The following is a 20,936-nucleotide window of genomic DNA, read 5'->3' on the forward strand; positions in this document are numbered from 1 at the left end:
CTGAACTTCTTTCGGCTTCCTCCAATAAATATGTTTCTCTTGCCCCTGGGACTTCACACAAAGAGTGTTTGCTCTGCCTGAAACTGCCCCCGCCAAACACACCTCCTTCACCTACTACTCATCTTTCACATTTCAGCTTGAATGTCATTTCCTCAGGGCCAGACATAGCCGTCCCTCTCACATGTGCTCCAGCAGCTCTGTCCTTCCTCCATAATAATAAGTTACACTCTGCTGTGATAACTTCATGCCTGCTTCCATCGCTAAACTAGCTCCTAGAGAACACAAACCTCTGTCTTATCCATTGCTGTATCGCCAGAAGTTGCTAGAGTCTTTGGCTCAAAGAATGATGAAATACACAGCTGAATGAATGAATGAATGAATGAATAAATAAACAAGCGAGAAGGCCGTCGTTGCAGGATGTGTCGCGGAGGACGCCCACCTGGTATTGCCTAAGGCGAGTTTAGTTAGTGTCAGGACGTGCCTGGAAACACAGCCACATGGCGGCGGCCCCGGGCACGTACAGACCACACGGGGGCGCCCCCGGCTCGTTGTACGTGGATGGCACCTCGCCGGACTCAGGTTCGGTTACTAATCGCCAATGGGCGACAGGAGGCGGGCTTCTCCCTCAGACGGACAGTATCGCTCCGCCCAATCTGATTCATCTTTTCTTTGGCCCCGCCCACCCCAGGCCTCAGAGAATGAGGGTGGGCGTGATGGAGCCGCCGCCAACTGAACTCCGGCAGAGTGCTCTCGAGGCCGAACCAGCGCGCCTGGCGGTCTGTGAGTGGGCGGAGGGTGGCTAGGGGCGGGGCCTCAGAGATGACAGGCAGGAGGCCGGCCCCACCCCTCTCGCCCAGAGCGGCCGCGCCAGCGCTGGGGACAGCAGAAGTGAGTACGTGAGCGGCGCAGCAAGAACCCAGCTCGGACCCCGGACGGCGCGCGCACCCGGAGTCCCCGATCCGAGTCGGGCCCGCAGCAGACCTCTGGATTACTGTGCACACCGAACTACCACCACTTGCGCACTCCCTCCCCGGGCCGCCTCCCCGAGTCCACTGGTTCCGAGCTCTCCAAGCGCCCCGGATTCCCTAGGACCGGTCCGTCCAGATTCCCCTGGGACCGACCTGCCCACATCCCTCAGCATCGCCCGGCTCAGGGCGCCGCCTCGGTCCCGGAGCCGCCTGCCTGGATTGCACCCTCTCCTTGCCTGGATCTCCTGGGACCACCGTGCGCGAGCCTTCTTCGGAGCCCGCCGAGCGGACCCTCCCGCGGGTGCCCGCAGCCCCGCCGGCGCGGCCCGGCGCGGCTCGGCTCGGCTCCCGGAGCCCGCCCCGGCCATGGCCCGAGCCCGCCCGCCGCCGCCGCCGCCGCCGCCGCCGCCGCCGCCGGGGCTCCTGCCGCTGCTCTCTCCGCTGCTGCTGCTGCCCCTGCTGCTGCCGTCCGGCTGCCGGGCGCTGGAAGGTGAGCGGCGTCGGGGGGCGCGTCCAAGGGTTAAGGTGTCCGGGGTTGCCCGAGCGTGGGCCGGGAAGGGTCCGCGGTGTTGGTCCGATGCGGGCTGGGCGCACTTCGGAGGAGGCTCGGTCACCCGCGCCCTTTCCGGGGGCCGGAGGATGGGGTGGGGAGGACGCCCTCGGCGCTGCCTCGGAAGCTCCAGCTACCTCTGTGGCAGGCAGTCCGCCGGTTGCGGGATCGCGGGCAGCTCGACTCGGGAGAGCGTTCCCCGAAAGTCATGGCCCGGCCGTGAGCTTCTGAGGGAGTACCCCGCACTCAGGGCAGAGGAGCGGGGCCCTGGGCACCTCCTGGAGGCAAGGAAGTGTGGGCGACCCACCAGGCAAGGCGGAGGCTCTGAGGCTGATGCGGGGCTGTGGCGGGTGGAGGCGAAGCGGGACTCCCCAGGTTGAGGGGCGGCGTTGGTTCGGAACCCCTTGGAGTGATCTGTGAGAGTGTGAGTGCGTGCACCCCGCTTTGTCAGGGAATGGCTGCGGGGATGGAGAGGCGGGGGCCTGTTATTGTTTACGGTTTACGAGCGCCAACTACCCACGAGGTGCTGTGTGCACCGGCGTTGCACGCGGCTCTGCGGCACCCCCTCTGCCTTCTAGCAGGACACCCCGAGTGCTGGGGTCTCCACCGAACCCCTGAGGTTCCGGGGCTTGTCCCAGGTAGTGCCGGAGCCGGTGCCTTACGCATTAGCCGGTGGGAAGAGGCCGGGCTTCTCTCGATGGGTTCTGTGAAACCTGCAGAGACTGCTGCTCAGGAGGTTGCTCCAACTTCCAAACGACTGTGCTTGGATGGACAGCCCAAGTGTTTTTGGCCCCCGTGGGAGAGTTCACACACATCCACTTGACACAAGCCTGAGGGGACAGAGGCACTGACACTGGTTAAACAATAGACAGACAGATGCAGACGCCAACGCACAGTTCTCAAAATTTTTGGAGCCATTAAATGAGGGAAGAAAAACCTTCCTTAGGTGGAGGGAAGGACACCACAGAAATTTGGGGGAAATTGGGATTATAGGCAGTACTTATATTTGGTATCTTTAACAAATCCAGTCACTTTCTTAGTTTAAGAACAAATACATGAATTCCGTGTGACTTGGTTTGTTCATATGTTCACTATCGGTAAACTTAAAGGTTGGAAGGAAAAAAGAACAGAGTTCTGAGAGAAAGGCATCCTCTGGTGTTTTCTCATTTTCTCCAGGGGAAAAAAAACATTCTTCTGAACGTCTTTTATCTCTGAGCCCATTGGTGCTGACAGACTGATTCACACGGGTGGACGCATGCAAATCCAGACAGACACACCGAGGTCGCGCCCACGCTTGTGCACGCTCACCCACATGTGTGTGATAGGATCACAGGCGTGAGAAACCGGTGTGGGGATTTGTTGTTGATTGCCTCAAGGGTGTGAGCCAGGGAGCCTGCTGGAGTTCCCAGGTCTGTGTCTTAGCCCAGGAGAGGCGACACAGGCACACGCACTTACAGGACTGTGTGTGCCAGGCCCCAGAGCCCTTGTTGTGGGGTGTGGTGGGTGCTGATGCTGAGAGTGGAGTGGGGGGCGTGGTTTGGGTCAGGTGAGCAAGGGGTACCTGAAAAGGCTCACCCCTTCCTTCCTCCCTCCCTTCTTCCTTTTTCCCTTCCTTTCTTCCTCCTTTTCACCCCTCACAATCTGCTGGTCCCTCTAGACCCTAGCTGGCAGGCCCTAGCTGGGAGCTGACATCCAGGCCTCCAGGCCCAGGACCCGAGGGGCTGACCAGGAGGCAGAGGCCTGATGAGCTATAGCAGCCCAGGAAAGAGAGGACAATGGGGCCACTGCCCCTACTCTGTCCCCTCCTCCCTCAGGCTGTGAAGTGGGATCTGGGGCTATTCCCTGGCTGGGTGGGTGGTGGCTGGGAGGCCAGGCCAGTGTGGGGTGCCCCTAGGAAGGTAGCAGTGCCTCCCAAGTGTGACTTTCACGAGTTCCTTCACTTTTGCCATATATGAGAACTTAGGGTCTTCCGTTGGCGTGAGAATGAAAGGAAAAAGAGAGATGACGCCTCAGGGCACTGACCCCAGCCCAGTGGTCTACCTAACCACACTCCTGCTTTCCCTCACTGTGAGATGGGATAGTAGTTGAACCCACCTCCTAGGGCTGTTATGAAGATTGAATCCTTAATGTGTGTCAAGTGCTTAGCACAGCCATTGTTATTCAAGGATTAACTGTTATTATTATTACCCTAGGGTCTGCTCCTTGGGGAGCACCAGAAAGTGAAACTGGTGTGTACCCTTGTCCTGCTGGAGGGAGCTTAGAGGACGCAATAATGGGAGGAGGAAAAGTTGGTCTGGGGAGGAAGTTGTCCCCCCAACTCCTCCATCTCTCTCCAGCTTTGGGAGGGAGAGGATGGGATAGGAAGAGAGCTGGGTCAGGAGACAGCTGTCCTTGACTCCTGCCTGTACCCCATCCCTATTCTGGAGCTCGAATGGCGGGATGGGTGGACCTGGGTGTCCTAGGCTGTGGCCAGAGGACAGGGCTAGGTGGGACGCCCAGCACTGAAGCTCCCTTCAGCCCCCCAAGCTTTATGGGTGGAGGATTTCACCCCCTTGCTCCATCCAGTCTTCCCTTTGGTTTTGCCAGGATTTGGTTTGCCCTTGGCCTTAGGGAGCCTTTAGGCTCTTGGCCTCTGAGGTCGTTATATTTAGGCCCAGGGTCCTTGAGCTGTGGGTGCTGTCCCTCATGGTCTCATTGATTAGATGCTGTCTAGCACCTGGTTGTTCTTCCTCCCTGTACACTTGGGGTTCATGAAGATTCTGCATCCAAATATCTCATCAGTTTTCCATGAGGATGGAGCTAGGGTCCTTGCTTGTCCTCCTTGAAGAAACACCTCTCTTCTTTCCCTCTGATTGATTCCCACCTGCATACACACACAAACACACACACACCCACCAGAGACACACACAAATTGCCCTCGAATTTACCCTCACTCACAGGGAAACAGGGCCCACTTTGTTGCTCACTCTCCTTTCAGGTAATGTTCTCCAGTCCCCCAAGCCAAGACCATTCTCCCCTTCAGGACCATGAACCAGGGAGTGGGGTCCAGTAGGTGAGCGGACCAGGAACAGGGCGTGGGATAGGAAGGATGTCTGGACCATAGGGTCCTTATACCTCAGATAGGACGAGGAGGTCCCTGCTGGGAAGAGACCCTTTTGAGAAAAAAGAAACAGTTACCAGATGTAAGAGGAGGGGCTGGACAGCCTTCTCCCAGGCAAGCCCTGTAGCTGAGTTGCTGCTGTAGTGGAAGCAGGCCCTGGGGGGGGGGAGAGGCAGTGTGTGACCCATCTCTTTCTCAGAGGCAGCAGCAGTGACCACTGAGTAGGTGGCAGCTGAGAGGGGACAGCGGGCTGGGGTTTCTGTGGCTTCCTCACTTGTTCAGTGGCCTCTGGCTCACCAGCCCCCCCCGCCCCGCCCGTGTTTGTCTTGAGCTGGCACCTCAGAGCTGCGACAAGGGACAGCAGCAGGGATTTGGGGGAACCAGTTTGCCCGTCACTGTCTTCCCTTTAACCAGAACTGCTGCCACCGCCGCCACTGTGGCCTCAGCGGCAGCGAGCTAACCCAAAGCTACCGTGGGCAAGGCCTCCGCCACCCGCCTTACACTAATTAAACAGCATGAAGAGGCTGAATCACCAGGCCTGCATAGTTTGAAAATTGTAGCCCTGCCTGTTGTGCTGAGTCAAACTGGTTTGTCGGGATTGGGCAGCTGGGAGTGGGGGGAGGGAGACTGGATACATCTGGGCACCTGATGGGGTGGGAGAGGCCCCCTGTCCCAAAGGCTGGCCCTGGCATCGGGTCTCCTGTTGCCTCTCTGCCCCCAGACTCCTGGTCAGACCCGCTGTGGCTGGGATCGCAGGGAAGGGCTCAAAGGCTAGCTGTTCATCCGTCCTTCTGGCTGCTGGCAGGGCCACAACTGGGGTTGGGGGTATGGATGAGCTCTGAGGCATTTGGGCTCCTGTCCTGTGCTTCTTCCTCCCTTCTCCTCCCTCTCAGGTTTATTTAATTATAAATCTCCATGATCTGAGGGGAAGAATGAAAAACAAAATGTGTTCTGTTCTGGGATGCTCCCCTCTCCTCCATCCCAGACTGGAGGCCCTCGGGGCCATGGCAGGGGGAGGGAGAGGTGGCCCTCCAGGTCCCATGGCAGGGTCTGCTTAAGACCCCTTTCTCCCCGGGCTGACCACCCTGAGTGTGCAGGTTGGTACACGCGTGTACACACACTGACACGCAGGGGAGGAGCAGGATGGGAGAAGACGGGACAGATCCCTTGGATTGGTTGGCTGAGGTAGGGACCCCAGGCGGAAGAGGGGGACCAACTCCGAGGTGACTGGGAGTTTTCTCCCTCTCTTTGCAGGCAGGGTTCCAGGGTGTGCCTTCTTGCCCGGACCCTGCCCCTCTGTCCTCCTGCCCCTGCACGCGCTGCTGGCCCAGCCCAGGAGCGTGACCTTTCTTTCCCACCACCTCAACGTTTTCGGTCTGGAGTTTGGGCCGGTGGGTTTCTTGCTCCTGTCTCTAGATTTTTTTGATTCTCTGGTCTCACTGGCATGCCTGTTCCCAGGGTGGGGTGCTCTGTGTGACTTGGGGCTTGGGGTTGCTGTGGGGTCTGGCAGTTCCATAAGGTTGTGTGTCCCTGGCCCTTCACTAGGGCAGGTGGCAGGCTCCCAGCACCAGGGCGGCCCAGTGAGGCCCTCAGATACAGGCTGGGTGCCCACGATGTTCTCCTCCTGCTGGGCCCCCAACTTATGTGTTGCCCAAAGCTCCTGAGGCTAAATGCCTTCATAGTGCCACCCCCTCCCCAAGGGCTTAGTGCTGGGGATGGTGCCATTGTGCTGGCAGGGAAGTGGCCTGCTGCTTGGGCAAGGGCTGTACCTGGGGAAGCTGCACCCAGCCACACCCAGAATCATCTTCACGCCCCTGCCCCACCCCTAGCCTCGTGACCTGTGACAGCTCCTGCCTGGGTCAGGGCCACTGGAAGCCGGTCTGGGGCTTGTTGCTTCCCTGAGCCTCCGGCCGAGGCTTCCCCAGTACCTTTGCTTTCTTAGCGGACAGTGCCCTCTCCTAACTCTCCCTCCTCCCCACTTGAAAGCTCACCTCATAGAAAGAACGTGCTTGCAGTGTGTGTGTGTGTGTGTGTGTGTGTGTGTGTGTGATGTGCATGGAGGATGCACCGCTGAGGCTTTACACAACCTCTAGATGTTGATACTTATACTGTGTCTGCATGCTCCTATGGAATGTTTTGGTGCAAATGGGCATCTGTGTGTGTACAGCTGATGCTAGTTGTGTGTGACTGTGTAAGAGCATGTCACCGTGTCTGTACAGGGAAACTGGTGTTTGTGTTTGCACTTGACTACACTCAAGACTGACTTGTGGTTGGCAATAGTGTGCAGTTGGGTGTGTAGGGAGAACGCACTGTTGAATGCACGTGCCCTCACGTATGCATATGTCTCAGGAAATCCGCACATCTGAGGGCTGTGAGAGTGAGTCTTTGCCTAAGGCAAGCCCAATCTGTGTGTAGGAAAGACTCATTGTATATGAATGTCTCAGGAAGACTGATCTGCTTGTACCATATCCATCCGTGTGTCCGTGAAAGACAGACTGTGGCTGTGTGTGAAGCCGTGTGTGTGTTTGCGGGTGGCTGTGGCTTTGTGTGTTTTTGTCCACCATACGTGTGACTTGTCTCTGTTTGGCCCCAGTGGCGGGAACGAGCCCAGCCGCTGAGAACTGGGTGATGTGTGTGCGTCTGTGTGTGCACAGGCGGGGGCCACACAGCTGCTGCCACGTGGCTGTTCCCCGCGGCCCTGTGAAACCTGAAAGGGGTGCTGCTTTCCTTCTGAGCATTGAAGCCCCGGTGCCAGAACATCCCAGAAAGGCCTGGTGGCCACTTCCCTGCTTGCTTCGTCGGTTGGTGGGGTTCCCTGCGGGGCTGTATCGGGGAGCAGCCACATGGTGGGACAGAGGAGGGTGTGGGTGCAGTTGGCAGCTGGAGAGTGTGGAGATTGCTCCCTCATTCCTCTTTTGTCCTTGTCCCCTGTACCTGTGTCCTTTACCCCCGCGTGTGTGTACCTACACACACCCCCACACCCACACATGCCACACACATAGAAAAGGTGGGCTCTGTTGGGCTGGGTCTCTCCCTGCCCCACCCCCCAGACAGATGGATTCTGGGACCCCCCCCATGTTCTTCCTGAGGCTGGGACCCAGGCACCTCAGGGTCTCCCTCTTGCTGAAGCAAAGGCCCCTCTCCTCCCCCAGAGAGCAGGCCCCCTCCCCACCAGGGTGACCGAGCCCTTCCTCAGGCACACATGACTCGAAATCTAAGTCCTCTCCTCATTAATGGGAAAAATGTGCCGAGATTGAGCGATGGCCAAGGCTGAGCGATGGCCGAGGGCCGATCCCCGCCCCCTCCCTCTCTCGATCCCCAGAAATTAAACAGAAACGAAGAGCCTACCCCACCAACCTCCCCCCGCCCCCTCCCCCCACTCCTCCTCTCGGAGCCGGCGCAGGGCTTGTTTTAAACTGCGGAGGAATCTGGCTGGAGGGGGGAGGGGCTGAATATTTGGGTTTAAACAGTTCCAGATGGGTTTGGCACTGGCTGAGCAGAAGGAAGTGAGGGAGATGGAGGAGGGAGGCAGCGCGAGGGAGCGGTGGGAGCCCTGGCCTGCTCGGCGGCGGGCGGCGGGCGGCGGGCAGACAAGCAGGCGGACTGGCTGGGGGGAGGGGGTGCGCTTGGCTCGCCGGCTCCCAGGGACAGCGGTACTCCGGGCCGCTGGCTAGCGAAGAGGCTACTTGGCAGCCTCCCTCTGTCTCTGTGTCTGTCTCCTGGGGCCTCCTTGTCTCTCCATCTCGCTGTCTTTTGTAGTCCACCGCCGGCCATCCCGGCTGTCTGGTCCTAGCCAGCCGGCTCGGCACATCCCTCCAGTTCGGTGCCGCCCACCATCCGCCTGCTCCGCCCGCCTGTCTCCCTCCCTGCCTGTCTCTGGGCCCCTGCTTCTGCCCATCCCCTCTTCCCTCCCGTACCCCTCTACCCCCCTGCTAAATGTCTGTGTCTGTCTGTCTGCCAGAGGGGCCTGTCAGGCCACCGACGATGAAGCTGGGATAGCTCATCCTGCAGCCGGGCCCTCCAGGGACCAGCTGCTGCTGCAGGAAGACGAGGGAGCCTCACTCCCCAAAGTGAATTGCTGCTGCTCGCTGCTCCCTTTGCCTCACATGAGGGCCTGGGGCCACAGCTGCCTCATCCACCATCCTAGGCTCAGACCCAGACTGCAGGAGGCTGCCGAAGGCCGCAAGCCTGGAGCCTGTGGGGTTTGGGTCTTTCCCTTCCTGGATACCTCCAGCCTGCCGCATTGTTGATGTAGAGGCCTTCAGAAGTTCTGGGGCGGCCCTGCCCCATTCCAGCTTGGAGTTGAGGGGAGAACTGCTGGCTGTCTTCCAGGCTATGGGAAAGGACTTGGGGCCTCTTTCCTGCTCCTAGGTCTAATGTTGGGGTCACACTGTCAGAGAGGAGAGTTTTCAAGCCAGAACCCAGATCCAGGTTCCTAGGGGAGCAAGTTTACGTCAGAAACATTAATAGGCCCCTCCTGTGGCCAAGCAAAAGGAAACAGATAAAAAAATCCAAAGCTCAGAACAGGATCAATGCTGTGACAAAGCACCTGGCCCTGGATGCATAGAGGAAGGCATCCAACCCTGACTTGGTGGTTCCGGGAAGGCTTCCTGGAGGAGGTGACATCTTGGTTGGGACTTAAAGTATACACAGGAGCTTTCCAGGCTTTCTCTGTTCCCCCTTTACGGAGGGGCATATTGCAGTCAGAGTGCCCTGGTTAAGGGGTTAGTTGTGGAATCAGATAGACCTGAATTTGAGTTACCTTTCAACTTTTCACCTCAAGTCCTAACAGTTTTACCTTACACCCTATATATACTGTATCTGGGCATCAGTTTTCTCATATGTAAAAGAGGTACGCCAACAGTACTTTTATCCAAGGATTGCAGGAAGAACTGAACTAGCTCTAGAGGAACTAGTCTGGGCCTTGGTGGCCCTCACCCCATCCTCAAAGAGCATTCCTGTCCTGTCCTCCAGAGGTGGTCTGTGGGAGGCTGGGTGAGAGTGGGCTCTGGCCTGTGACTGCTCTTCCCTTCCCCTGGGCGTGTGTGGAGCTGGGCCTTTGTGCTGGGAGTGGAGTCAGGGGAGGCCTGAGCAGCAGGGTCTGAAGCACACGGCCCTTTGTTCCAGGATAAAGGCCCTGCCAGCCCCTTTGTGTGGAGATTAGCAGAGCCTGTAGGTGTGTGAACTGGCCCTGGCTTCTGCCTCATTAACCCAGACCTGGGGTCAGCAGCTGACACCCACTCCCAACTGGCCCGACAAGACATCTTTGGGGCTAGACATCTCTGGGGGTGGCTGCAGGGTCTCCTCTGGGCCAGGGGAGCTGAGGGTTTGAGGAACTTGGGGGTGGGGTGGGAGTACCTGGTGGGCATCAATGTCTGGCGTCCTGGCCTTTCCTGGGCAACCTCCTCTTTCTCTTCGTCCTAAACTTGGCCCCTGACCTTTTTTCTCCTTTTGCTCCCCCAGAGACCCTCATGGATACAAAATGGGTGACGTCTGAGTTGGCATGGACATCTCATCCAGAAAGTGGGGTAAGACTTCCCCACCATTCCTCCCGAGTGTTGGTTGCCAATTAACCCCTGCAGCAGGGCTCAAGAAGGGCTGCCTCTGCCCACTGCTTGTCAGTTCCCCCTCTTGCGGCATCCCCATCCTCTTCATCTGTCACCTTCCTCCTTTGCCTGATGGTCCATTTCTGTGAGTGTTTTCATCTCTGACTCTTCAGCCTGCCTCTGTCCCCCCTCCCCCATACACACCATCTTTGTCTCATTCTCCCTCTGCCCACCCCCCAGCCTGTCTTCAGCCTATTTCCCTCTCCTGCCTGACAGCCCTTTGCATGTCTGTCCTGACCATCTCCCTCCTTCCTGGGTGCTTGGGAACAAAGAAACCTTGGTTCCAGATCTCTGACTTGCTGTGTGACCCTGAGCAAGACAGTTTGCCTTTCTGGGCCTCCATTTCTTGACTGTTACATTCCTGTAGTCCTGACATCTCTAAAGTGTTCTAATTAACCTCCCTAGATGTCCTTCACAACTACACTGAGTTCTGGAACACTGGATTTGGGTGACATTACAGGCCCTTAGTCACCAGACCTGACTCTGTGACCTTGGGCAAGTCCCTGCCTTTGTGAGTCTTGACTTTCTGTCCTCTGGAGTGGGGACAACAGATGTACTGGATAGGCCAAGAAGTTCGTTTGGGTTTTTCCGTGAGATGTTATGGAAAAAGCTGAACAAACTTTTTGGCCAACCCAATACCTTATTAAGGAGCTGTGAAGGTTAAATGTGACGGTAATAGTGATAACCAATGTTTATTGAGTGCTTGCTCTATCTATATCAGGCATTGGTGCAAGCCCATTACATATATTAAACTGATTTAATTCCTCACAGCCTCATTTACTTGCAATCAGTCCCACTTTATAGACAATGAAATTGAGGCATAAAGATAATAAACATTATAGCTAATTCTCATATAGTACTTACCAAGTGCCCCATTCTAAGTGCTGTAGTCATTTAAAGTCATTTATTCCTTATACATCTTTCTTCTTACCATGTTACAGATGGGGAAGTGGGGGCACAGGGAGGTTAAGTGACTTACCTGTAGTCACACCACAAGCAGAGAACTGGGATTTGAATCCACGTAGTCTGTGTGCTCAACCACTACACCATGGAAGCATCTCTGTGAAGTAAATATAGCAGATCTGTGCATGTGGTGAGCACCCGGCAAATGCCGGTGCTTACTCTCTGTCTTTTTCACTTGCACAGTGGGAAGAGGTGAGCGGCTATGACGAGGCCATGAACCCCATCCGCACGTACCAGGTGTGTAACGTGCGCGAGTCAAGCCAGAACAACTGGCTTCGCACAGGGTTCATCTGGCGGCAGGACGTGCAGCGGGTCTACGTGGAGCTCAAGTTCACTGTGCGTGACTGCAACAGCATCCCCAACATCCCTGGCTCCTGCAAGGAGACCTTCAACCTCTTCTACTATGAGGCTGACAGCGACGTGGCCTCGGCCTCCTCCCCCTTCTGGATGGAGAACCCCTACGTGAAGGTGGACACCATCGCGCCCGATGAGAGCTTCTCACGGCTCGATGCCGGCCGTGTCAACACCAAGGTGCGCAGCTTTGGGCCGCTCTCCAAGGCCGGGTTCTACTTGGCCTTCCAGGACCAGGGCGCCTGCATGTCGCTCATCTCCGTGCGTGCCTTCTACAAGAAGTGCGCATCCACCACCGCAGGCTTCGCGCTCTTCCCCGAGACCCTCACTGGGGCTGAGCCCACCTCACTGGTCATTGCCCCTGGCACCTGCATCGCCAACGCCGTGGAGGTGTCGGTACCCCTCAAGCTCTACTGCAACGGTGACGGGGAGTGGATGGTGCCTGTGGGTGCCTGCACCTGTGCCACCGGCCACGAGCCAGCTGCCAAGGAGTCCCAGTGCCGCCGTGAGTGGGGACTGGCCTGGGGAGGGTCTGGGCCACAGCTGCCCGCTGCCCCCTACCCACTGCTTCCTACCTGCCAGACAGGGAGGTCTGGCCTCAGGTCTGGGGCAGAGGGAGGAAAGGGAGGAGGGGTATCAGGTGCAGAAAACATGGTGCAAGGAGGGAGATGAGAGAAAATGAGGAGAAACACCAGGATACTAGGAGAAAAAAATGAAGCTAAAGAGAGAGGAAGGAAGACATGGAGAATCCTTGACAAGGAGGCACCTGAAGAACGTGCTCAGAGTCTCGGGAGGCCAGCAGAGACGCCTGTTTGTCCAGCACCATGTTTACGTTTCACTCTGCAAGTATTAGGTGGGGCCCAGAGCTGCAGGCACCTCGTGCTTGGCCGTTTTACCTGGGGGGTCTCATCTGCATCTTGAGAAGCAGTATTTATAGCACAGAGGTTAGGGGCCCAGTCTCTGAAGTCCTGAGTCCTGACTCTGCCACTTACCATCTGTGAGACCTTGGGCAAGTTATTTAACTCTATGAGCCCCAGTTTCCTCATGTGCAAAATGGGGGCATTAATGGTGATTCCTTCATGGAGTTGTAGTGGGGCTTAACTGAGTCAATGTATGGCAGCCCTTGGAACAGTGCCTGGGACGTGGGGAAGCACAGCACCATGTAAGCGTTCGCTGTGACTCTCAGGAGCCCTGGATGCATGGGGGACAAGGATTGTTTTGTCCTGGTTTCATACACGAGGAGGTTAGGAGGCCTGTCTTGGGTGGCTTGCCGAGACTCATAAGACCTCACAGTGTGCTAGATTTTCCAGCTATAATACCCGTTCATGAGAGGTTCTCTCATCTGAGCCTTACCACAACTTTGTAAGGTAGATTCCAGCTATGTCTCCTGGTTAGCCAGTAAGAAGGCTCAGAGAGGTTCTCCACTCTAGGCCTAATAGCTGGGAATGCGGGAGCTGGGACTGCAGCCTCATCCAGTGCTGTACCATGCAGGCCAAGGTGCTGAGGGCCTTGTCTTCTGTCCCCTCTGCCCTGTTCTCCCTCCTGGCACTTGCAACCTGAAGCTGCAAGGGGTGGAAGTTGGCTGTTAGCACAGCCCTCAGTGTAAGGGGGCTGGAGGCCCGACCTGGCTGTGAGGCCCAGTGTCGGGTGCTGTCGTGGGAAGGTGAACAGTGCCTTGCCCTGCCCCTCTCCACTTCTCTATGGGAACCTGCCCCCAGACTTCCTCCTCCTAAGTGGAGAAAGGGGTGGGAGTGATGAGCCTGACAACCTGAAGAGCGGCTAACACTCTGCAGGTCCCTAGCAGGAAATGTACGCTGGTTCCCATAGCAACCAGGCTGGCCTGGCCCCTGCCCCCTCTCCCACTGGCTCAAAAGAGCTGGGATGGAATATCACCTTAGTCGAGGGAGATTAAACCCCAGAGAAGGGCACAGACCCAACTCTGGGCATACCACACTCCGGACGACCTCCCCAAAGGCAGTTGTATATGGTCAGGATGACCATATGCTTTAGTGTGTCCAGGGCAGTCCTGCTTTATGCCTGTCATGCTAACATGATTATTACTAGTGCCCGCTTTCACTCTCAAAATAGTGCAGTTTGAATAATAAGTTATATGGCCATCGTAGATATGGGGACTCTCCAGAGCCCAGGCCCAAATAGAGGCTCTGAAGGGGTGTTCAGGCACCGAGGTCTGGGCTCCCTTTGGGGATTGGGGTTCCGCTCGTGGATGCTTTGAGGCCTCTGAACTCCAGGTGACCCCAACCTTCCTGCCTGCTTTCTTTCTCTCCTTTTCTCACCCCTCCTCAGCGCCCACCCCTGCCCCAGGGCAGAAAGGAGCTGCTGCCCTGCTCCTGGTTGGGTGGGGAGAGAGGTTGGCTGTGAAACTCAGAGGCCCCACCTCCTGGCTGTTCTGGGTTGTTCTTGAGGATCTTCAGGAATAATTATCCTTGAACTTCAGGGAGGGGTGGGGGCGTCCCAGCAGAGTAGAGGCTGCTGCCAGCCCACTAGCAGTCTCTTCCCATCCCCTTCCCTCCCCTTCCTCCTCCTCCCTCTCGTCCCTGCCTCAGCAAGTCCAGGCTGTCCAGGTGATGGAGCTGACGTCTTCGTCCGTGAGGCCCCAGAGTTGGGGGTCGGGGGCGGGGCAGGGGCGGGGAGGAGTCCGCTGACGTGGGGTTTCTACGGGGCAAAAGGGCCTTTTGTAGCTGCAGCTGGACTTAGGCAGTACCAGCACGGCCCCCTCAATCTGGGAGGTGGGGGGCCGAGCCCTGTGCTTGGGAAGGGCCAGATTCCCACGGAGGTGTGGAGGGTTGGTGTCTGCAGGGTTGGAAGTGAGACGTCCATCCTCTTCTCCCCCCCAGCCTGTCCCCCTGGGAGCTATAAGGCGAAGCAGGGAGAGGGGCCCTGCCTGCCCTGCCCACCCAACAGCCGCACCACCTCGCCAGCCTCCAGCATCTGCACCTGCCACAGTAACTTCTACCGCGCAGACTCCGACTCTGCAGACAGTGCCTGTACCAGTGAGTGAACGCGCGTCCTCACACTCTCCTACTCGAGGCCTTCCCTCTGCGGGCTGGCCTGCGGGTGCCTAAACAGTCTCTATGAATAACTCCACTTTCCAGATAGGATAACTGAGGCTCAGGGGGGTTAGATGTTGTGTTCAACATGGCACAGGTAGGAAGTGACCAGCTCTGAGCCAGAATCCAGGTGAGCTGAAAGGCTTAGCCCTTCCACCAACATTTAATAAGCATTTGTTAGCTCCTCGCTGGGTATCAGAAACTGCCTAGGACCCTCTAGTCCATTACTCCTTCCTCTGTCTACAACTGCTATTCTTTTGGCCCAACTCTAAACAGAGAGGGGACCTCACACCCCTGGGGCAGCCTGGTGTCCTGCTTTTTCCCTGCTTTGGCCTTTGGTGCCAGGCATTGCCAGGCGCCAGGGATGTGGAGGAAAAGATACAGTCACTGTTCTAGGAGCTTGCAACCTGGTGGGAGAAACAGATGTGAAAACAGATAATGACCATATAACGTGCTAAGTGCTGGGCTGGAGGGATGCCCAGGAATTGTTACAGGAATGCAGAGGACGGGAAGAGAATGAATCAAGGAAGGTTTCCAAGAGGAGGTGACCTCTCAAGTTGAGCCTTAAAGGCCAAATAAATAGGAGTCTGCCCAGTGAAGAAGTGTAGGATAGGTATTCCACTTATTAAAGCAGAGGCAAAGGCAAGGAGGTAGGAAGCAGCTTGGAGTGTGCAGGAACTCTGGACAGATGGTGGTCCTAGGGCCCTAGCTCACTGTCTTCTCCTTCCACCTTCCCCACAGCGGTGCCGTCTCCGCCCCGGGGTGTGATCTCCAATGTGAATGAGACCTCGCTGATCCTCGAGTGGAGTGAGCCCCGGGACCTGGGTGGCCGGGACGACCTCCTATACAATGTCATCTGCAAGAAGTGCCATGGGGGACTTGGGACCGGGGGCACCATGACCTGCTCACGCTGTGATGACAATGTGGAGTTTGTGCCTCGGCAGTTGGGCCTGACAGAACGCCGGGTCCACATCAGCCATCTGTTGGCCCACACGCGCTACACCTTTGAGGTGCAGGCAGTCAACGGTGTCTCGGGCAAGAGCCCTTTGCCCCCCCGCTACGCGGCTGTGAATATCACCACCAACCAGGCTGGTGAGGAGGGCACACAGGAGGGTAGGGCCTGGGTCATCTTCCCCCACATAGAGCTGAGGTTGCCTGGGGCACAGACCATCGGGGGTCCCATGGGAACTGGGTCCTTGGGAAGGATGCCAGGGCCCGTGATGAGCCCCCCGCTCTTCCCCTAGCCCCGTCTGAAGTGCCAACACTACACCTGCACAGCAGCTCCGGAAGCAGTCTGACTTTGTCCTGGGCGCCCCCAGAGCGGCCCAACGGAGTCATCCTGGACTACGAGATGAAGTACTTTGAGAAGGTCAGAGCCTCAAGGGACAGGAGGAAGCCTTGGGACAAGAAGATTACCCCAGATAGTGTCAGGGGCCCTTGGGAGCAAAGCCTTGGGTACTGAGGGGGGGTGGGCAGGGGCCGATGAGCGTCAGGACCCACTGAGACACAGCCTTCCTCCTGGTATTGCAGAGTGAGGGCATCGCCTCCACAGTGACCAGCCAGAAGAACTCCGTGCAGCTGGACGGGCTGCGGCCTGACGCCCGCTACGTGGTCCAGGTCCGCGCCCGCACTGTAGCTGGCTATGGGCAGTACAGCCACCCGGCTGAGTTTGAGACCACAAGTGAGAGAGGTACACACCCCCACGCACCTGTCCCTGCCCCTACCCCTGCCCCTGTCCACACTTTCCACCCCACCACTCACCTGTCCCTCCCCGTCTCTAGGCTCTGGTGCCCAGCAGCTCCAGGAGCAGCTCCCCCTCATTGTGGGCTCTGCCACGGCCGGGCTTGTCTTCGTGGTAGCTGTTGTGGTCATTGCTGTCGTCTGCCTCAGGTACTCCCAGGCCCAGGGGCCGACTAGAGCTTCCCTTTAGTGCCCTAGAGCCCTCTCGCCACATAGGTGAACCATCACCCACATCAAACCTAGAACCACAGCCTTCCTAGACCCAGGCTATCCTTGTTGGAGAGGCTCTCTCCAGTCCATGCCTGTGTCCTCGTCCTGCCCCCTCCCTGTCCCCTGAATCTACTGGCAGATTCCCTCAGGGACCAAGTCCACTGAGCCTCTTGCCCGGAGACCCAGTGGCAGCTATAGCCACTGACCATAGCACCAGGCACTGGGCCGTCCCCTATGGTCTCTGCCCCTCCTGTGAGCCCAAGGGTCCCCTGAAGGGAAGGAGCTGCGGACTTGTCTCATGCCTCCCCTCCACCCTGCCCCTCCAGGAAGCAGCGGCACAGCTCTGATTCGGAGTACACAGAGAAGCTGCAGCAATACAGTGAGTTTGCCTCCTCATCCCAGCCTCCCAAAGCTCCCTTGGTCCCTGCAGGGCTTGGAGACACCCCTTTCCCTGTCTGGGACTTTATTCCTTTAACTCTTACCCTGGCCGGCCCCTCCTGCTTCCAATTAAGTGCCATTTCCTGAGCCCCTACCTCACTCCCGCTAGCCCCAGAGATGAGTGAGATGTGACCCCTGTCCTCAGGGGTAGTCAGTCTTGTGAGAAAGACAACATAGGTATACACAGGAAACAATGAGAAAACAATTAAGTGTTAAGCCGGGTGTTCCTGTGACAGAGGGCAGTGAGAGTTCAGAAAAGAGGAAGGCTTCCTGGAGGATGTAGCCTTGGGCTGAGCTGAGCCAGGTGGGATAAGCGGGGTTTAGAGAGGTGGGGGAGAGCATTCCTGGCTAGAGGAGCCTCTGGAAGGCAGTGGGTGGGGTGGGGAGAGTGCCCGACGGAGGGGGCAGTGAGAAGACTGGTTTGACAGCTGCTGGGAAACCAGGCTGGGTAGTTGCGGCCAGTCCTTGGAGGGTCGTGAAAGGCAGGCAGAGGAGTTTGGACTTGACTGCACCACCGGTAATCTGAAAGGCTCTCAAGCTGGGGAGCAATACAATGAAAGTATTGTAGGAAGACAGTTATGTGGGCTAGATTGGTGAGCAAAGTCTAGAGGCAGAGAGCCCAGCTGGGAGGCTATTGCAGTAGTCTGGGTGTTGATGGCCTGGACAAGGTCGGGGGCAGTGGGAATGAGGGGAGGGACGGATCTGAAATAGGTTTTGACACGATGAGAGATGAGGGAGAAAGAAGAAGAAGAATCCTAGGTGTCTAGCCTTTATGGTTACTAGTTCTCACCGAGGGGACAGTGGCGGGGTGGAGAGGGGCAAGTTCTGGCTTCAACAGAGGAATACGGAGCAGGTTTAGCAGAGAGGCTGGGAATGTGTTCCTGTCTGGGGCAGTATCCCGGGTCTCAGAGTTCCCTCACTGTCCCCAGCCCGAGGATCTCGCCCCCTCTCATGCCCACCTTTTCTTCCTTAGTTGCTCCTGGAATGAAGGTTTATATCGACCCTTTTACCTACGAAGACCCTAATGAGGCTGTGCGGGAGTTTGCCAAGGAGATCGATGTGTCCTGCGTCAAGATCGAGGAGGTGATTGGAGCTGGTGAGTCCCCTGGGGCACGGTGGGGAGGAGAGGCTGGTGGTGACCCCGAGGGAGGGCAGAGGTGGTTGGGTACAGAAATAGCTTACTATCTGTGCTCTGTGCCCTGCAGGGGAGTTCGGGGAAGTGTGCCGGGGTCGGCTAAAACAGCCTGGGCGCCGGGAAGTGTTTGTGGCCATCAAGACGCTCAAGGTGGGCTACACAGAGAGGCAGCGGCGGGACTTCCTCAGCGAGGCCTCCATCATGGGTCAGTTTGACCATCCCAACATAATCCGGTTGGAGGGCGTGGTCACCAAAAGTCGGCCAGTCATGATCCTCACTGAGTTCATGGAGAACTGTGCCCTGGACTCCTTCCTCCGGGTAAGAGCCAGCCCCTGGCCCCTCCCCCTCTTCTTCCCCCCACCCCCCAGAGAGCTAGGTTGGGCAAACCACCCCCTCCCACAAGTCAGGCAGACCCTATTCAAGTCCAAATATTTACCGAGGTGGCATGGTGCAGGGAAAGAGCTGGGCCTTCAGAGCCAGAAAGACCAGAGTTCTCATCCTGACTCTGCCCGCCCCCTACTGCCTGTGTGACCTCAGGCTTTACTTAACCTCTCTGAGTCTCCGCTGCCTTGGTTGTAAAATGAGAATGGTAAGAGCTATTTGGGTCCTCACAGGGGTTAATTGGGTTGATATATACAGATGCCGGCCACACAGGAGGGCAGCTTCCTTACTCTCAGTGCACAGTGGACATGGTCAGAGGGGTAGATGAGGCATGGTCTTGGAGGACTTCGAGAGGGTGGGCAGGCAGGCAGGCAGGAAAGTCTTGGGTGGGCCCGGGGCCAGGCAGGAGGCAATGGGCACCCCCTTGAGCCTGCTCGTTGCCTCCAGCTCAACGACGGACAGTTCACGGTCATCCAGCTGGTGGGCATGTTGCGGGGCATTGCTGCCGGCATGAAGTACCTGTCTGAGATGAACTACGTGCACCGAGACCTGGCTGCCCGCAACATCCTTGTCAACAGCAACCTGGTCTGCAAAGTCTCAGACTTTGGCCTCTCCCGCTTCCTGGAGGATGATCCCTCTGATCCTACCTACACCAGCTCCCTGGTACACGAAGCCGCTGGGAGGGAGACTGGGGGCGGGGCCAACCAGGCAGGGGCTCGGGGCTGGGGACGAGCCTCGAGACATAGGGTGAAGGGCGTGTGCCCCCCCAACCAGGGCGGGAAGATCCCCATTCGCTGGACCGCCCCAGAGGCCATAGCCTATCGGAAGTTCACCTCTGCTAGTGACGTCTGGAGCTATGGAATCGTCATGTGGGAGGTCATGAGCTATGGCGAGCGACCCTACTGGGACATGAGCAACCAGGATGTGAGTGGGGCCAGCCAGAGCGCTCGGGTGGGTGGGAGCTGGCTGGGGAGCAGAGTGGTGGCTCACTCCAGGGTTCCCTGCTCTTGGCTCAGGTCATCAATGCCGTGGAGCAGGATTACCGGCTGCCCCCACCCATGGACTGCCCCACAGCACTGCACCAGCTCATGCTGGACTGCTGGGTGCGGGACCGGAACCTCAGGCCCAAATTCTCCCAGATCGTCAACACCCTGGACAAGCTCATCCGCAACGCCGCCAGCCTTAAGGTCATCGCCAGTGCCCAGTCTGGGTCAGTTCCTCTGCCTCTGCCCTTGCCCTGCTCCCGAGCCAGCAGCACCACCCCTGCTTCCCCTGACATCAGGACTCATCAGGTCCCTCTCTTCTCCCCACAGCATGTCACAGCCCCTCCTGGACCGCACGGTCCCAGACTACACGACCTTCACGACAGTTGGTGACTGGCTAGATGCCATCAAGATGGGGCGGTACAAGGAGAGCTTTGTCAGTGCGGGGTTTGCATCCTTTGACCTGGTGGCCCAGATGACCGCAGAGTGAGTGTGCCTCACATTTGGAGGGGCAGGGCTGGGGGCTCTGAGCTGGGCCCAGAGTGGTGGGCAGTGGGGGAGGGACTGACTGTGCCCTTGGCCCGTCTGCAGAGACCTGCTCCGGATCGGGGTCACCTTGGCGGGCCACCAGAAGAAGATCCTCAGCAGTATCCAGGACATGCGGCTGCAGATGAACCAGACGCTGCCTGTGCAGGTCTGACACCCAACTCCCACTGGATGGGTGCCCTCCAAGGACTGTGCAGGGACTCTGACCAGCTGGCTGGACTTTTGGACTTTTGGATGCCTGGCCTTCGGCTGTGGCCCAGAAGGTGGAAGTCTGGGGAAGGCCCAAGCTGGGACTTCTCCTCCAGGCCTGTGCTCCCTCCCCAGGAAGTTTGCCCCAAACCTCTTCATATTGAAGATGGATTAGGAGAGGGGGTGATGACCCCTCCCAAGCCCCTCGGGGCCCAGGCCTTCCTGTTCTCCAGTGGGGGATCCCCACCACCTCAGACTTGGCTGTTCTTCAGTGCTGGAGGTCCTGGCATGGTCAAGTGGGGAATAAACCTGGGTTCCATAGGGCCCAGCCCTGGCAGGGGTCTGGCCCCCCAGGTAGGCAGAGAGCAGTCCCTCCCTCAGGAACTGGAGGAGGGAACTCCGGGAATGGGGTAATGTGACACCCCCATCCCGAAGCCAGCTGGCCCCTCCAGTTTGCACAGGGACTTGTTCTGGGGGCTGAGGGCCCTGCCCCACCCCCGCCCTTGGTGCTGTCATAAAAGGGCAGGCAGGGGCAGGCTGAGGAGCAGCCCCTTGCCCCCCAGAGACTGACTCTCAGAGCCAGAGGTCGGATGTGAGTGAGTGTGTGTGTGTGTGTGTGTGTGTGTGTGTGTGTGTACGCACTGGCCTGCACAGAGAGTATGGGTGAGAGCTTGGCCCTCTGCCCTGCCGTGGGGCCAGCTGGGCCGT

General features: G+C 57.8%; 1 protein-coding gene across 1 annotated transcript; it reads left to right on the forward strand.

The window, feature by feature from the left end:
* Positions 1-1,334: 1,334 nt before the first annotated feature.
* On the forward strand, positions 1,335-20,281 carry EPHB3 (EPH receptor B3). The gene is made up of 16 exons (XM_059920697.1): positions 1,335-1,458; positions 10,082-10,146; positions 11,371-12,043; positions 14,394-14,549; positions 15,348-15,698; positions 15,851-15,975; positions 16,137-16,296; positions 16,388-16,496; positions 16,883-16,935; positions 17,968-18,090; positions 18,200-18,447; positions 18,958-19,173; positions 19,285-19,434; positions 19,527-19,720; positions 19,824-19,979; positions 20,085-20,281. Exons 1-16 carry the CDS (start codon positions 1,335-1,337, stop codon positions 20,191-20,193), a joined length of 3,012 nt encoding a protein of 1,003 aa, XP_059776680.1. The 3' UTR covers positions 20,194-20,281.
* The last annotated feature ends 655 nt before the right edge of the window (positions 20,282-20,936 follow it).

The sequence above is a fragment of the Balaenoptera ricei genome, chromosome 4 (assembly GCF_028023285.1).
Source record: "Balaenoptera ricei isolate mBalRic1 chromosome 4, mBalRic1.hap2, whole genome shotgun sequence".
NCBI classification, from domain to species: Eukaryota; Metazoa; Chordata; class Mammalia; order Artiodactyla; family Balaenopteridae; genus Balaenoptera; species Balaenoptera ricei.

Excerpts from the sequence above, each read along its gene's own strand:
- EPHB3 (XM_059920697.1), top strand. The coding sequence starts at position 1,335 with ATGGCCCGAGCCCGCCCGCCGCCGCCGCCGCCGCCGCCGCCGCCGCCG. Across the intron at positions 15,699-15,850 it reads TATCACCACCAACCAGGCTG|CCCCGTCTGAAGTGCCAACA; the intron begins GTGAGGAGGGCA and ends CTCTTCCCCTAG. Across the intron at positions 19,435-19,526 it reads GGGACATGAGCAACCAGGAT|GTCATCAATGCCGTGGAGCA; the intron begins GTGAGTGGGGCC and ends CTCTTGGCTCAG.